Source organism: Festucalex cinctus, chromosome 20 (assembly GCF_051991245.1).
Source record: "Festucalex cinctus isolate MCC-2025b chromosome 20, RoL_Fcin_1.0, whole genome shotgun sequence".
Taxonomy (NCBI): Eukaryota; Metazoa; Chordata; class Actinopteri; order Syngnathiformes; family Syngnathidae; genus Festucalex; species Festucalex cinctus.
The window spans coordinates 22373833-22391020 of record NC_135430.1 but is presented as its reverse complement, the minus strand read 5'-3'; the positions used below and the strand labels follow the sequence as shown (position 1 = coordinate 22391020).

Below are 17188 nucleotides of genomic sequence, written 5' to 3'. Positions count from 1 at the left end.
TCACACTTAACATTAAAAAAAAAATAAAAAAATCTTTGATCTCATCGCCTCCTTTATGACGTATCGCCTGCATCCAAGTCGTTTATTATTTTGTTTGTAAACGCAATATAATGGCAACAATAAAATGAGAAAAATTGAAGCGGTGAAAGACTCAATTGGCAGGTCAAGTCCAGTCCAACGCCGAACTTTGTGGTGACCTTCAGTGGAGAGCGAAGCATGGCGGATATACGTATACAGTAAAGGCTTGCAAAAGCAAATGCACAGACGAGCAAGCACCCGAAGGCAGGCGAATCTGCGCTGCAACGGCGCCACCTGCAGGCAGTCGTTCAAAACACACCACAAAGCCCAGCTACTGTTTTCGCCAACATAATAACCTTTATTGTGAAGGCCACGCACCCAAAACGGAAAGCGTTCAGTTTCTACTTCCTGGAAGCGATACGTTTTCAACTTCCCAGGAAAGTTTTGCTTTTAAAACGGTACTATTTCAGATTAGGACACATAGATAATCGTGTGTTAAAAAAAATACGAAAAAAGGAGAGAGAAAAAAAAACACACGTTTGTTTAATGTGTGTCGTTTAAAATTTATGTTAACGTAGTAACTTAACTTTTACTTTCCTTTCGATAGGTCGATAGGAAAACAAAATCACCCGACGACCGTAATTATTAATTTATATGAAGTTAAAAACAAAAAGAAAAAAAGACTAACCGGCGGAGAAATCGTCATAGATATACACAGTAGACGTCTCAAGACGCAATCGGCAACGCGACCATTAGTCGGCGGTAAATTGAATGATTCACTCACTTAAATAATCTTAACTCGCTGAACTCTTGACGGAATTCAAAATGGATTGCTTTATTATAAACCTTATTAACGTGGCTATGAATTTAAAAATCGCTTAAAAACAAAACAAAACAAAACACGAAATAGTTGTTCATGTTGCCTCGTGTCAAATCTAACAAAAATGAAAATCGGTTGAGAATTTGGGAGATTTGAGCAATCTACAGTTATTTTAAAGTCCACGCTCCATTGACTTTAATATGATGAGTGATCGAGCAGTCCTGTCCCAAGATGGCCGTCTTATGCTCACATTTCTTCCCGTTGGCTCACGCCGCGGACGAGACATCTATAGTGTGTGTGTCTATGGCAATCATTCACACGACACGTCTCATGTTGATGAGGTCACATGGACGGACGCTGCTCGCGTTGGAATATAAACAGAACAACGTGGAGGTAAATGGAGAGATTGTTTTCACATACGGTCATTAAGTCGTCCAAAAGACACACGTGCAGTACAGTTAAATGGATTGTTGCATTATTTTTCTTCAAAAAAGCAGCAGCCTCGCTCGATAAAACACGAAATAACGCTACGTGGGTTTAACGTTTAGCATGTCTGTAGCATTTGTTTGCATAGTGGTCATGTGTTTTCCTGGCAACGTTGTTAGAAAAACAACAAATGTTTTATGTACATAAAGTCTATTCTATGAATGACATTGCAAAATACTGTTCACGCCACATTAGCGTTTTTGCCATTTTGTCCGGAATGTTTGTGCTCTGATTGTTTATTTGCATTATCAATCAGTAACGTTTGCGTGTGCGTGTCCTTGCAGGTAACAACGTAACATGGGTAAAAACAAACCAAAAGGCAAAAAACAGGCAAACGTCTTCCAAGTGGCAGCAAACAAGCACTTGAAGGCCAAAAACAAAGCCAAGCCCATCCGGACGACACTCAAGCACGTAAGTAAAAAAAAAAAAAAGTAATGTCATTCTATGAAATGTATTATTTGCATCTTCAAACTCAGATCAACGCCGTGAAGAATGACAAAGTAGAAAACCTGAACCAGATGTTCTCGCAAGTCCAGAAGGATGTCGGCCTTTCCAAACGTGTGGCGGCAGAAGCAAAGAACGCGACACAGCAGGTGAACTCAACGCCCCTTTTCATTCCACGTCACATTCATTCATTCATTAATGGCTTTTTTTTTTTTTTTTTGTGTGCCGGCGTTAGATCGTCAAAGAGACGCCGAAGGAGCCGGTCAACGTTGACGGCGCTGCTCAGCTCTTCTCTCAGCTTTGATGGAGTTTCAGTTATCAATACTGTTGTTTTCACCTCTTATCAGCTTGTTGCAATATTATTTTAAATGTTTCATGGTACAGTGCTCACTCGTTTGTTGCTTTCAGAAAGCCTGAAAAGTCAAACCAAATTGCTTTGAATCACATTCAAACTGGAATCAATATACATCGACAACAGTGTCTTACGAGTACACTCTTAAAACAGTTGAGTCGAAAAATAAGAAATAAAACAAAACAAAAAAAGTAATTATGGGTCAAAGAAGGACCAACCAACTTTTTTTTGAATATGTTTACTCTGAGCTGCTGCAAAAGCCAACAACACAGCAACGTGTTCGTCCCTCGCGACCGCCAGGTGGCGGCGGTGCTGCAAGGGGCACCAAGCAAGAAAAAAAGAATCATCTGCTCGTCCGTGGTTTCAGTTGACGTAATCCACATCCATAAAAAAAGGATGGCCATGGCAGCAACAACAACAAAAACAAAAAACTGAAAAGGCAAAATGAAGTTAGCCATCGGCATGACAAAATAAACACTGCCACCATGTGGCGCGGTGCCATATTACAGATTGTTACAATTTGCATGAATGTCCAGCAGATGGTGCTATGGGGGCAGGTTAGCATGCCAACGCTAAACTGGAAACTAAACTCACGTTGACGTTGACGTTCCCGCCCGCTGCTGTCAGTCAAGTCGGCCATTTTGTCCATGCGAGGGCTTCTGCTTCTGTCCTCTGCTTTCATCCGCCAAGGTGATGGATGACTAGTGTGGCCATTTGCGTCCTATCTGCTGTTATGAGCGTCACGTCCAAGTATTACCACCAGGGGGCACTCGATTGACGCATGTTGAAGGCAACTGACGCTCGCGACTTCCTCCACTTCCGCTTCTGGAAAACAATTCAATTAGGAAACCACCTCAGGGCATTTTTGTATTCTCTGATCATGTCTGTCTTGTGCATTAAAAAAAAATGAAATCAAAAATAATACTTGTTTGCATGAATAGATTTTTGGTGTTCAGTGAGTGCAACCTGAAGAACAAAATTGAACAGCATTTACAACGGAAAGCCAAAATTGAGAAATAACTGGATAAATAATTTGGAGATGTTTGCAAATGAAAAAGTCACTTTTCATGAAACGTGACACAAACTTTATTGACTTGATAGGAACACAAGTTTTTTTTTATACACAAACAACAACCAACTTTCCTTTCCACCACACTTTTCATACGCACATACATATAATCTGTATGTATATGCTGTACTATCATAGTACTTTTTTTTTTTTTTTTTTTGTAGGTCAACTGAAAATACAAAGTACAGTCAACATGCCTTTTTGATAAAAATATGTTTAGAAAAACAAAATGTACATTTTTCTATACAGCACACTCCGGATTGCAATTCACACTCCCGACGTTGGGGGGCGCAATGCGAGTGCAGCGACCGTTTTAAAACGCAGCAGTCGGCCTGGAATGGACGCAGAGTGACGAATGAAAAAGATGATGATGATGATGATGATGATGATTCTTGCCAATTTGGTTCCAGTTTGTGGCAGTGATCATCTACAAGCATACAAATTTTCATCTTCAGCTTGTGATTTTTATTTTTACATTGATCTAAAGTCACTTTTGTATTTAATGCATCCATCCTATTTTATCAGGATAAAAAAAAAAAAAAAAGCACCGTACTATTAACAATCAAGAATTAAAAAAATAAAATAAAAATAATGTACATTTAAACAGGGAATTTTACAAAAATTTTAAGCAAATTTTATCATCTTAAAGATATGCAAACATACACTATGTGTCTTTTATAATTAATGATATAACTATGAAGAAATGGAGAATTTGTCCATAACTGTAATTAATGATGAAAATATTGTCATCTGTTTTTCTATTAACAATAAAAAAAAAATTAAATACAAAAAATGCTGCATGATTAATTTGGCCAAAATCTCGTATAGTCTTCATTATTCATATTGTCTTAAACTATATACATGTATATTTTAATAATAATAATAATAATAATAAAATATGGAACATTGAATGTCCATTTTGTAAAAAAAAATAAAAAAATGCTTTTCATGCTTGTAAATGTCTCGTCACAAAAATGTGCAACGTTTGGCTATCAAAAGTAAAAAAAAAAATACACCAAATTGCATGATTGTTGACGAGCGCAATGTTGACTTTTGTTTTTGTCAGATTGTAAGCATATTTTTTATCCCCAGCACAGAAAATGTCAACAAAAAAAGAAAGACTTGAAAATATACGGCATCAATTAGCCACAAAAAAAAAAAAAACGGAAGGGAGAAAGCGACGGTGCGCCGGCAGACGAGCAAAATGTTCGCTGGCAGAACAGAAGAAAAAGGAGGGAAAAGTGACGACCGACCGACATCCGACCGCTTCTTGCTTGGGACCTTTTGTTTTGTCTTTTTTTTTGTTTTTGTTTCTACATACTGTACATCCCACTTTGATCCCGCCTCTTTTGCAGTCCCGACTCGTCGGCCTTTCCCGCCTGCTGAAGGCAATCGCGAATTCCTGCTCATCATCCTGCAGACACAAAGAGTAAAAGCGGTTTTCCCAACACGTGCCCAAAAGTGTCTGCGAGCTGCGTCAACAAACGCATCATCACGAGCTACAAGCTATCGAGCGGCGCGTTAGCACGCTCAGGCAAAACAACGTCACCCAGCACGGGCACATCTTCTTTATCCTCTGTGAAAAAGTCACAACTGGCTTTTCACTTGACTTCCGTCTGCTCTTCGAACAGTTGAATATGATGGCGACGCCCCCAAATTTCCCGCCCTGCGTCTGCGGATGTGTTGACGTCGTGCGTGCGTGCGTGCGTGCGTGCAGTTCCATTTTTGGGCCACGGGTGGCAGTAGCCATTCACAATGGAATTTTGCCTTCAGTTGTTAAAGTCGTCTTCATTTGCATCTTATTGATTGGATTATTTTACTGACTTCCTCGGCACAGGTGATGTCATCATCAGTCGACAGCAAGTTGAGAAATGACTTTTTCAAGGACATGAAAAATAATGACGACGTCGCAAAATGGCAACTTTTCGCTGCTGAAAATGTTCAACGAGTCAAGTGCGCCTTTACAATTTTGTAAAATGATTTCTGATGATTCGTAGCATGTTGCGCAACCACATGGCAGGCAGCATTGAGCTCGAGGGGAAAAAGCAAAGAGAAAAATGAAGGAAAAAAGAATTGCGCTTACCCGATGCTCAGTTGTCCACGTCGGAAACGTGATTTTCCATCTGCAAGGTGCAAACACAAACAAACAAGTCAGGTGACTGCAAGAAAGAAAGAAAAAAACCAAAAGTTTGCCTTTGGCTTGCGAACGACTCTTTTTTTGGATTGTACCAGATGACGGGCGCCCTCCTCCTCTTCCTCGTCTTCCTCGTCGTATTCGCCGTCGCCGTCCATCAGCGCGCCGTCGCCGGCCTCCTCGCCCGCCTCCGACGCCGACTCATCGCACGGCGAGCGCCAGTCGTCGTCGTACTTGCGCTCAGAAGCCTCTGACAGACGGACGGACGCAAGCAACAAGAAGAATTGAGCTGCTTGTGGAAAAAACAACGACTGACAAGCGGATGGACGGTTTGCCGTCTTCCGACCGGCGTCCGTCCGTCCGTCCGTCCCTCACCGGCGTGTCCTCGCTGCCGCGTCTCCATCTTGTCCAGCCGTCCCAGCAGGGAGTCGATCTTGCTCTTGATCTGCGTCAGCTCCTTCTTGATGCTTTGCAACTGCTCCGTCTCGGCCGCTGAGGACGACCACAAAAGAAAAACAAAACAAGTTTAGCAGCTCAAGTTACACGCGAGCTTTCGTGTCGTCTTTTGTAAATAAAGATTTGTCAAGAACGAAGCAAAGAAAGCAGAACCGCGTACGCACGCTTGGCGGCGGGCGAGCAGGAGGAGGAGCAGGAAGACGTGGTGGGAGGTCTGGAGGACGAAGACGAGGAGGACAAGGAGGAGGTCTTGACGGCGAAGGCGGTCTTGAGGCGGCGCGGGGAGGCCGCCGGCACCCTGGAGCGTTTCAGGGGGATGACGGCGAGGGGGGGCGGAGCCGATCGACCGTGGTACTCCAAAAGCCTGAAAACAAACACAAGAAAAACTGCCTTGATTCAAGTCCGCATGATTGTTTCATGTTGCGCCTTTTGATGGAATCATAAATTAAAAAAAAAAGACATTGTGATTTCAGTCAGAAAACTGCAATTGCATGCGCCGATATTCAAACGGCAGTGGAAGGAAACGATTGCAAGTGTCGTCGCCCTTCATCGTTTCGGTGCAAATGGCGAGCAAATTTGATGGGACAAAAACAAACAAACCAAAAGAAAAAAGCCTGCACGTCTCCTTGAAGGCGGCTTGTGGACAGCCGCTCGCTCATTTGGCATTCAAAGGCACGTTTGACAAATCGCGGCCACATTTGGCAAACGGCCTTTTGCCTTTCACGTGAAGGAGCAGATGAAGAATTTTGCCGTCGCTGCGCATTGTGGAGTTTGTGTGTGAAGTTTCATTTTCTGGCCGCAGGTGGCAGTAGCGCTTCCAAATTCAATTTGGAGCCATCGACAGTTTGTGTTTTTAGCAACAAAGACACAACATCTTTTCTTTCCTCGATGGAGGTCGGTGACGGAATGTCAAGCGTACCTGCTGTAGAAGTCGTCTCTGTAGAAGTCGAAATCAAACTCGGAACCGCTGACGCAAACGCACGGACAAGAGGAGAGAGAGAGAAAGAAGACGGCGATTCAATTGCACACGTGCCAAAACAATGATTGGATATCCTGATGCATCATTCAACAAAGACAATTCCTGATTGGGATTTCATGCAATTGGTGGCGAATCAGTTGCGTTACCTGTAGACGGCCGACAGGGGCCTCTTGGACACGCCTTTGGGCCGGTACGGTTTTGGTTCGCCCGCCATGTTGACATCTGAAGAGGTACGCAGACAAAAAAAATTCCATCCTCACGGCACTAAGTTGAACTTTGTTCAACGTTTGGACGCCATCTTGACAAATTGCGGCCACCAAATGCTCATTTGCGCAACGTCAAGCAAAACATCAAACGCGTCTCATTCATCCGTCATCAACAAGACGGCGGAAATTGGGATAAACATTACTAGATAATATATTCTTTCATCTTCCACTAGAGGGAGAACATTTTCAGTCTTCCAACTAAATAGCTTCATTTCATTTGGTCCCAGTCCAAAATGATTTTGTTTATCTTAACAATGATCCACTTCATTTTGTCTTTTCTCTTTGTTGTTCCCCGATTTTTATGTTTGCATTCGAGTATTAAAATGCTTGAAACATTTCTACAGTTGTGCAAGAAAATGAAGTCATACACATTTTTTTTTTTTTTTTTAAAGGTATACTCGATACCATTTTCGCAATAAAAAGTTCACAAGGCTGCCTTGCAGACGTCAAATGATTTGGATGGCCGTCAAGCTGTTTTACAAAATCATGGCAACCACCAGGGACGCAAATGCAACATTGTTATTATAAGAATTACAATGATTTCAAACGCTCCAAAATGGCCGCCGGCTTCAACTCTTCAGCCTGCCAAATCCGATCGAAAAAACTCTTGAGAAACAAAAAATGGAATTTTGCTGAAGAGCGCTCTGGCAAAGCGCAGTCGGATGCGAGCGCGACGGCCATCTTGTTCGTTGGCTTGGAAAAAAAACCACAACAACATGAAAATCCCAACTTGGACCGTCCTTCCCCAACAGCGCACATCTGCCGCCTCCACGGGCAAAAAATATGCTCGCTCGCGCTGCCGTGTCACGTCAGGACGCCGTTCAAACTGTTTTCCCCTCACGGGAATCGGGAGTTCAAAAAAAACAAAGCGCCAAGGGCTTGTCGGCAGTGACACGCTGGCAAGCTGTCACGGTGACTTCATCAAACGTTGGGAGGATGCAAACCCCCGGCACAAAAGACACACTTTGGATTTTAAACGGCTGCAATTTGGACGCCCAGGCCAGAATGTCAATCAGCATAACGTCGTCACATTCGCAAAGCGTTAGCATGTTAGCAACAAATAGCGAGCAGGCGGATTTCAGCTTCCCCAAAAACAAAATGTTCTCTTTTGGTGTTTGATGAGGAAAGTGCAGCAGGGGGTGTGCCGTAACCAGCCATGCTAACTCTTAGCATGCCAATTAGCGACATGTATATCAACTCGCACATTCAAATTTGCAGCATGGAGCAACAAATCGCCAGCGTCTAAAACACAGCAGATGGATTTCAGCTTCCCCAAAAACAAAATGTCCTCTTTTGAGATTTGATGAAGAAAGTAGAGGAAGAAGAGTGCCGTTTGCTGCCACTAGCCATGCTAACTGTTAGCATGCTAATTAGCTACATGTTTGTATGTAACTAGCACATCAAGTTTGTAACCTGAAAGTCGTTTGTTTGTTTTTTTGTCATTGGTTGACATCAGTGTTCATTTTGACAAGAAATTTGAATTTAGTTTAAGTTAATATCTTTTTTTGTGATAGTATTTTGACTAAAATTCATTCCAGTTTTAGGTTGCATTGTAGTTTGAATCCAGTTTTAGCCAATGACAATTTCAGTTGATATTTCAACTCGTAACGTTTCATTTTTGCCTGCAAAACATTTTTTGGTAACGAGGTGATCGCTGTTTGCAGTTTAGCTTAGCAACGGAAGCAACAAAAAAGCGAGCGGACTCACCGAGAGGCTGGCCGGCGAGGCCGCGCGCGTTCTCGCCGGCCACGGCGGCCCGGGCGTTGCGCTCGCTGACGTACTGCACGAAGGCGTATCCCTTGTGCACGGAGCAGCCCAGGATCTTGCCGTACTTGGCGAAGATGGCCTCGATGTCCGATTTCTTCGCCACGGCCGTGTTCAGGTTGCCGATGAAGACGCGCGAGTTGAGCGAGCGGGGGTCGTTCTTGTTGGTCACGTTGCTCGTCTGGCTTTTGCCGCTCATCCTCCGATCCTGACGCCGGAAAAAGCAACAACGACACGTCAACAAACACGCAGGCACCATTTTGGTTTGTTTACAAAGCAGTAGTGGCGTGCAATGCTGCCAATTTTGGTATGCAAAGTAAATACTTGGAGTGGGACAATAAACCGGTTGGACCCGAAATCGTTTGTCAACGACCGTATCGATAGCAGACGCGTCAATTGCTTTGGTGTCTTTTTGAAGGTGAAATATTTCTATTTCTAATTCAATAATCAGCCTTGTTCTTTTCCTCATCCTTATCTTGAATAGAAGAAGAAGAAAAACAATTACAACTGTCAATTTTTGTGCAAAAGTAAAACGTGAAAAACGTGTAAAGTGCAGAATAGAGAAACTCAAACTTAACTACGAGATCGATATTTTACTGCCTGTATCGATCCGATATCGTCACAGACTCGATAATATCAATATTTGCATCGATCGGCCCCTCGCAACAGGCCCGTTTGCAAGGAAAGCATTTCTGGCCTTTTTTTTTCTCCCCCCCTAAATTTAGCACTTGCAGCTGCAGGCCCCACCTGAGGCGCTCAAATGCTAACAGCAGACGGACGTGCGTGCCGCCAGTTTTGCCGGCGCTTAGCGAGCACGCGAGCTGTCAGCGGGAGCACTTTGTGGTCCCGCTTAGCGGCGGCGTCGCGTGCCTAATGGCCCCCGCGGGCCCCGTCTCATTTGAGCGCCGCTTTTTAGTCAGACTTTTGCTTTGCTATTAAGTGCCCGCACGCACATTTGCATAAAGCGCACGCACAAAGCGCCGCTTGTGAAGGGAAAAAACATTCAAAGCAGAGCGAAGCACGTGCACGTGAGATGAGGAAAAACACACAGCAGCGTTTCAAACTGGCAAACATTTACAGACGACTGAAAACAACAAAACGTTTGTTCGCAATTCAAGCGGCGGGAGATGCCGACTTACTGATCGTGTTCATTTGGCAAAACAAAAAGGAAACAAAAATCATTTTGTCAATCCACTAAAACTAGACGAGACCACAACCTTCATTTCGAAACAATACGTGCATGGGACCAAACGAATATGCATTTTCCACTAATGACGACGCGCCCAAAATGTATTTCACTTGATAAAAACTGCCACTGGACTCAAATCTTTGCACATTTCAGTTCATCAACAACCAGATGAAAATGATGCCACACCCCCTTTCAAAAATGCAACATGCGCCAACACGTGACAGATGGGAGGTGAATTCGCCGTGAAAGCTTCAAATAAAAGTCAATGAGAGTTTCAACATGAATAACGTTCCAACAATAATGTTAATACATAAAAAAAAAATGTGTTCAAACGCGAAACTGTTCTTATGCTGTGTTCCATCCAAATGCTGGCAAAGGCCCGTCTTCAATCGGAAGGTGGTCGAGTGGCCTTCAGGTCCGTCGGTTTGCCGGTCCGAATCTTGGCTGGGTAGGGAAGCGAGCTCGCTAAGTGAAAATGACTAAAAGGCTTCATTTGGCAGCTGCTGCTCGTCGGCGCCGGCCGGAGCCAAGAAAATGTCGGCCGAGACTCCGTCAACAGGCCATCAGCCTTCCGTCACATTTGCTTCCTTTCATCCTCGTCACCAACTATTTTGCCGCAGTCATTGTGAGGAATCAATCACAGGCTTCTTTTTGGTTTTTCCCGTTGGAGATGCTCCTGTTATGATGGTAACCGCGGCAACCGAGCGGCCGCTCTGCGGTGGCAAATGTTGACCACGCGTGGGCGCTGCTCAATAATAACCGCACGTGGGGAAGGTTTCACTTTTTCAGGCCGGCTGGAAGTGAAACGTTCACTCGGACGGAATCCCAAAAAATGGTAAAAAAAAAAATAAAAAATCCACGTTCTTCTTCTGCCTTTTTCATTTGGACATTCTCAGCCAACGCAATGGAATCAATGTGAAAATAAATATCCAGCATATCAAAGAAGCACTTTGACATATGGAAAACTACAGATAGGAAGAAAAAATCAAATCCATCTACGCCGTTGACAGCGTGACGTCCTAACAAAGAGTAAAAATAGATGCGACTTGAAAAAGACGCATCAAATGCTAAACGGGGCGTCAGGTGAAGCCGTTTTTGCATCTTTTGCTGGCGCGTGTGCGTGACGCCGCGCGGGAAAAAGGTCGCCGGGAGATCAAAGCGGCGGCGGCGCCGCCGTGACAGACGAAGAAGTCACGGCGGCCTTTCAAACAAAATGCTCTTGCTGCTCGTTTGCAAAAACGATTCATCGCAAGTTGCCCAATCCCGATTTCAAACGGATCTTCATGCAACCGCGTTTGCCGGCGGCGCTGGACGGGATGAAGGTCGGCCAGCTGGGCCACGATCTCGCCACGCTCCAATCACCTTTCAACTCCATCCGTCCACCATTGACACGATTCGCCATCCGACATATTTCCCATCCAGCCCTGCTGGAGTCGGACCATATCGGTCGTTGCGATCAAACCTGATATTTTGTCTCCCGATAGATGATCGATATATGCCTATCAAAGTACGGTGATTTTTCTCGTTCATATACAGCCACTGGAACAGCACCATTGTTCATGACTGATTGAGCAATGACTTGGTGGACCACTAGGGGGAGCACCTCATAAGCGTGGCGGGGAAACGGACGCAAGTCTTCAGGCGAAGAAGACGCATCAGCTTCCGACCAGCAACCGACGTTTCGTTGAAAAATATTGATGAGAGCTTCAATTGGAACATTTGAAAACACATTTGATATTACAACTTTTTCAAGCACACAATTTCTGAGGAATATCAATCTTGGTTTCATTGGATTTAACATTGAAGTAAATGTATTTATTTAATTTTGCAATGTTACACCAAAAAATTGTGTCTCAGTTTAGAAAAAGAAACAATTGACTACGTGACTGACGTGTTGCATGACAAGAGCGTTTAAGACACAAATTTGTATTTGTATTCACGAGTATGCAAATATGTCGTCCTAAAGCTTTTCATTCATTTTGTTTGTACTCCTTTTGCTTTTTCGCTGCCATGAAATTGGTCTTGGTGCCCGGCTGACCTTTTTTCAAGACGCTGCTGCTCCTACATTAACATTAACATGGGAAGATAACCATGTGATTAAAAAAAAAATCAAATCAAACGGCCATCAATAATTGGAAAGGTCAACGGTGGAATCCACTTGTCCGCTACAAGCTAATGTAGTTAGTGAAAGAGGGCAAGATGATCGTCTTTAGTTAGGGTTCACAAGATTTTTTGTTTTTTGTAACCGTTTATTAGTTTTCTAAAAAAAAAAAAAAAAGTCAAGTTTTGTCCCGGCCCGTCTCTGACGAACGGAGCCCCCATTGGAATCCATTGATGTGGATTTGGGCACGATTTGCCTAACATGGTGAGGCATCACCTGGGAAAAGTTCCAGTGCGACAAAGATGATGCGAGTGAACATGTTGCGGCGTCGCAAGCATTTCTTTCTTTCGTGAGCATGCAAGAGGCACATTCCGCATATGAAATAAATACGGAACGCTGCTTTTGGAACACGCCAGTCATTTTTTTAAGGATGTGTACAAAGTGGGCGGGGCTGGCGAAGGGGTGTGGGGCGTGGCTTCAAATGTTTACAAGCTTACAATGTTTTCATTATTGAAAATACAATTTGCTTTCAATCCGTTTTGTTTTGTGGGTTCAACATCGATGCTCTTAGCATGAAGCTAACGGTTGTTTGAGGTGACAGGAACGGCTTGAAGCCTCTTTTTTTTTTTTTTGACAAATTGACGATTGGCCAAACGAAAGGAAAAGTGTATAATGTCATTTTTTGCTCAAGAGTTTCCTTCCAAAGTGTTGATTGAACATCTCAATGATTTACAAGTCAGCTTCATTTTGAAAGCGTTTTTGGCCCGCTGTGACGCTAAAAACGAGCGCGCGCGGAAAAGCAAACAAACGACTCGCAAGCGCAAAAGCTGCCGTGACTCATCGGTGGTCCCTTTAAGAGGGGAAATGAAACAAATGAGGGCGGCGGCGCGGAAATGCGCAATCTCTTGCTGCTCGTCAAGACGCTCGAGCGCGCCGATGACAACAACGAGCGCCACTCGCTTGCCTTGCGCCGATTACGCCAGACAACAAAGAAAAACTAAACAACAAAAACAAAAGTGCCACATTCCAAATGACTCTCACCAACAACGTGTTTTTGTTCTCAAGGGTCACCAAAACTGCTGCAGTATAGCGCCAACTACTGGCAAGGAGGACTTCAAGGGATACTCGACTCATTGAACCATTTTCAGCAGTTAAAAACAAAACAAAACAAAACATTTTTCATGTACAATTAAAAAGTATTTTTTCCACTTGCTGTCGACTGACGATGACATCATCTGTGCTAACGACCAATCATGGCTCACCTGTTTTCCGGCTTTGGTCAATAAACTGATGTCATCATCAGTCGACAGCAAGTTAGAAAAATGTAATAATTGTACATGAAAAATAACATGAACACATTCAATATTGACAAAATGTTAACTTTTTCCTGCTGAAAATGGCTCAATGAGTCAAGTATCCCTTGAATGTTTTTTGAACTTGAGTATCGGTGGCTGGTATTGGCAGCCTCCACGAGCCCCGATAGCTTCAAACAAGGGCGATTGATCCAGCCCGTTTCCCTCCTCCAGCACACCTGATTCAAATGATCAGGATCGTTAGCACGCGTCTGACCAGGTGCTCATTTGATTCAGGCGTGTTGGAAGACGGGACACGTCCAAAATACACTTCAAATATCAATTGCAATCATTTTATTATGTAATGACAAATTCTAATCACGATCAAATTATTTCTAATACAAAATTAGAAAATGTTATTTAAAAAAAAATACATGAATCATAAATAAAAGCCTAAATAATGCCCTGGAAATGAAGTTGTGAATCTGTTGGCGATTTTTTGAATGCGCTCTTTGAACTGCACGTTTTGTTGTTGTTCGCCTTGAAAAAGTCTTCCCGGATTTTCCCGCTTGAATCAAACCCAAACGACATTTTGCTCTTCCTGCCGCTGCTTTTTGCTGACCCGAATTCTTTTGCTTCCTCCTCTCAGCCAGCTCAAATTGCTTTTGAAGGCGGCGGCGGTGGCGGCTAATTAGCGGCGCGATTACGCCGGCTGGGACGAGAGTCGCCCGGCCAAACGGAAGCGCTCGTTTGCCGCAATTACTGCCCATTTGCATGCGGAACGCGTGCACGCGCCTTCAACACCGCGCTCAAAACATTCGCCGTCATTGACGTTGTCGTTGTTGCCTCACTTATTTTGCTTATTTTTTCAAATACAATTCGACAGCAACAACAATGACAGAAGGTACTAGTTGTTTTTTTTTTTTACCAGTTAGACTAGTCATTACCAAGGTTATTTTAGGTGACTAAAACTCAAAAAACAATTTCATTAACCAAGTATAACAAAAGTGGAAAAACGAAAACTGAAACTGCATTTTCTGTTTCCAAAACTAACTATAATGATAGCAAAAATGACCTTTGCTTTCATCTTTGGTAATTAATTGAACGCATGAGCCTCTGGGGATAATTTGAAGTCCATTTATTTTAATATGAACCGGAATAAGGACGTCTGAAGGCGTGTCACACAAAAGTGATGTCGTCCGTCTCGCAGCAGCCAATAGAAAAGCACCAAAAGATGACGTCGCTCATATTTTGTTAAATATTGTGCACAAGTAATACACACTGAAAAAACAAAACTAAAACAAAAACTAATATTGAAATTAAAACTAAACTAAAATTTAAAACAAAACTCAAAATGAAATAAAAATGAACAAAAATGTAACTATAACAACCCAGGTAATAACTAGTAATAAATAAGTAAATAGTTGGCACGTCCGCTTCCCAGTTCTGAGGTCTCCGGTTGGAGTCCAGGCTCGGACCTTCCCGGGCGGAGTTTGCATGTTCTCCCCGTGCCCGCGTGGGTCTTCTCCGGGTACTCCGTCCGCTCTCCTCCCACATCCCAAAGACATGCATGGCAGGTTGATTGGGCGCTCCCAATTGTCCCGTCGGTGTGCGTGCGTGCGATTGGTTGGCGACCGGTCCAGGCCGTCCCCAGAGCCAGCTGGGATAGGCGCCAGCAGCCCCCGCGACCCTTGTGAGGAATAAGCGGTCAAGAAAATGGATGGATGGATGAATAAGTAAATAAATAATATATCTTCTTCCTCTGTAATTGTGGGCGGGGTTCAACTCGTTTTGCTCCTTCAATGCAAAAATGGCGCCCGCCTGCCGACGTGTCGCGTTCGCTAGCTCGCCACTTGAAAGGGATTCCGCACGTCCTTGCCAAACGTTTCAGCCGCGCGCGACGCCACGGGCATCTCACCGGCTGCACCTGAGCCTTCCCACTGGCGCAAAGGGAGGTTGCGACCTTTGCACGCGCGCGTCTCGCCGCATCAAGCAGAAAAGCAACAAACGAAACAAAAAGGCAAAGCAGCCTTTGGGACGTTTGCCTTTAACATCTGGACAAGAGTTGGTCGACATGCGCTCACCCGCTCTCGTCTGAAACGCAAACATAGCCAAATAAAACGATGGAAATCTTCAACACATCCACACAACTGGAATCGTCCCCAAACGTCGTCACCCTTCAACATTTCAAAAGAAGGCCTGGAAAGCTTCTTCAAGTTGAGGCACCCAATTTCCGATTCAGCCTAATTTCTCTTGGCATTTTCCAAAAGATGTTAGCAATAAGCTAGCGGACGTTTCTTCTGTGAAATGAAGGTTTGAATATATCATGAATGATTTGCAGTTGCATCGAATGAGCGCAAAAGCTGCACTCGTTTCTTTCCGTTAGCTCCGCTATGGAACTTCTCATTATATGTTAGCATTAAGCTAGTCAAATGATGCTTTCGTTGACCTTTGTGGTTTTCTGCCGCAATAAATGGGAGGTGACAATTTGCGTGGAATTTTGAGAAGAGCAACAAGAATGGAAGCGGATCAATAGGTGAGGCGCGGGAATGTGATTTGCACTGGCGCCAACGTGACCATTAGGCCGGCCAACGCAATGAAGAAATCAACGCCAGGAAGCCGTCAGCTCGCCGTGCGTGCGTGCGTGCGTGGAAATACTTGCGAAAAGTATTGGGAAGCGAGTACTTGACTTCAACAGAGGCCATGGTCGCTATTTTTTAACAAGTTCATCTTTTGTTGAATGACATTACAATTCTTTCATGAAAAAAAAATGTCTGTATGCAAGTTTCCTCCTGTAGACATCATTCAGCATAACAATTACACAAGTATTGAAGGAAAGTTGTAAAATGCCCGAAGAACTCGTTTATGGTGAACAAATTGACAACAGCAGAAATGATGTCGTTTCTTTTCTCGTCTCAAATGTTTGGATCCTGAAAATGTATCGGATCAGATGGCGGGAAACGTTTCTTGCAGTGGGAGGAGCAATATGGCCGCCTCCAAAGTCTCGGCCTATCGCCTGTGCAGTCGTCTATTGAGATCAGCCGTCCAATCTTAACGAGAGCGACAACTCAACGGCACGCTTGGCCTCTCTTTGCTCTTCTTTTCTTTTCTTTTCTTTCCTCAAAGTGATCTTATGTCATATTCATATTTTGCCATTTGTTGGCTCCAGGAATTTGCAAGCCGTCTTGTCAAAGCGCAGACAAGAAAACAACTCGAGCCCGCTTGAGCGCACGTCAACACGCAAAACAAGTCGACGTTGAACCACATTGCGGAGCCACCGCTCGGTTGCGTCACATCCGTCCGTCCGTCCGTCCGTCCGTTTCCTGAGCAACATTCCAACGCAGTAACGTCCAATCATATTTTCAACATAGCCGCCAGCAAATGGAGGACCAAAAAGTTGAAGCGACCGCAAGGGGACTTGGACAGGACAGCGATCGTTTCCATTTGCAATCACAGGCAGGAAACGACTCAAAGCCACAAACGAGGGGTGAAAGGGGGCGTGGCACATGACACATGAGCAGAAACAAGATTTCTGTTCAGTTCATCAGCTAATATGTTTGGACAGTCGAGTTACATTTTGGTCTCGTCCTCATCAGTTGCCCAAAATGCAGACTCGTTTCTTCTTTATTCATTTAGTCTGGTGAAACGCTGCGACAAAAGGATTTTGTCATGTTTTGGTTTGGTGGGGGTGGGTTTTTGTTGTCTTTTGGTCGTTTGTCATGTGTTCCTTGTTTCTTCCCTTGTCCCGTTATGTCAAACCACGTCCACCTGAGTGTGTCTTCCCTTCCCAGTGTATCCACCAATCAGCTTCCCTTGCC

The 17188-nt window shown here is 44.0% G+C and overlaps 2 protein-coding genes across 13 annotated transcripts in view; one reads left to right on the top strand and one right to left on the bottom strand.

Moving 5' to 3' along the window:
- Positions 1-1079: 1079 nt before the first annotated feature.
- On the top strand, positions 1080-2154 carry rbis (ribosomal biogenesis factor). Of its 2 annotated transcripts, none has more exons than XM_077508629.1 (4): positions 1080-1231; positions 1609-1735; positions 1801-1917; positions 2004-2154. In XM_077508629.1, the coding sequence occupies exons 2-4, from the start codon at positions 1622-1624 to the stop codon at positions 2070-2072; spliced, it is 300 nt and encodes a 99-aa protein (XP_077364755.1). In that variant the 5' UTR covers positions 1080-1231; positions 1609-1621; the 3' UTR covers positions 2073-2154. The 2 variants fall into 2 exon arrangements, with proteins under 2 accessions (XP_077364755.1, XP_077364756.1); XM_077508630.1 differs by lacking the exon at positions 1080-1231 and adding an exon at positions 1247-1369.
- A 195-nt stretch (positions 2155-2349) lies between these two features.
- Positions 2350-17188, bottom strand: part of LOC144009107 (RNA-binding Raly-like protein) — a 47648-nt gene continuing 32809 nt past the window's right edge. For 5 of the 11 annotated variants that reach the window (XM_077508620.1, XM_077508617.1, XM_077508621.1 and 2 more), the window contains exons 2-9: positions 8732-8996; positions 6905-6980; positions 6699-6746; positions 5944-6143; positions 5699-5815; positions 5419-5573; positions 5273-5312; positions 2353-4603 (exon numbers count right to left, since the gene is read on the bottom strand). In XM_077508620.1, the coding sequence (XP_077364746.1) occupies positions 5280-5312; positions 5419-5573; positions 5699-5815; positions 5944-6143; positions 6699-6746; positions 6905-6980; positions 8732-8987 (885 nt within the window). In that variant the 5' untranslated portion in view covers positions 8988-8996 and the 3' untranslated portion in view covers positions 2353-4603; positions 5273-5279. Of the gene's footprint in view, positions 4604-5272; positions 5313-5418; positions 5574-5698; positions 5816-5943; positions 6144-6698; positions 6747-6904; positions 6981-8731; positions 8997-17188 lie in introns of all 11 variants that reach the window. The other 6 variants (XM_077508624.1, XM_077508623.1, XM_077508625.1 and 3 more) reach the window with 3 other exon arrangements.

What these genes read in the sequence shown, in the direction of transcription:
- rbis (XM_077508629.1), top strand. Translation starts at nt 1,622, where the DNA reads ATGGGTAAAAACAAACCAAAAGGCAAAAAACAGGCAAACGTCTTCCAA. An exon ending in TCCGGACGACACTCAAGCAC is followed by an intron (nt 1,736 to 1,800) that starts GTAAGTAAAAAA and finishes CTTCAAACTCAG; the next exon opens with ATCAACGCCGTGAAGAATGA. An exon ending in CAAAGAACGCGACACAGCAG is followed by an intron (nt 1,918 to 2,003) that starts GTGAACTCAACG and finishes TGCCGGCGTTAG; the next exon opens with ATCGTCAAAGAGACGCCGAA.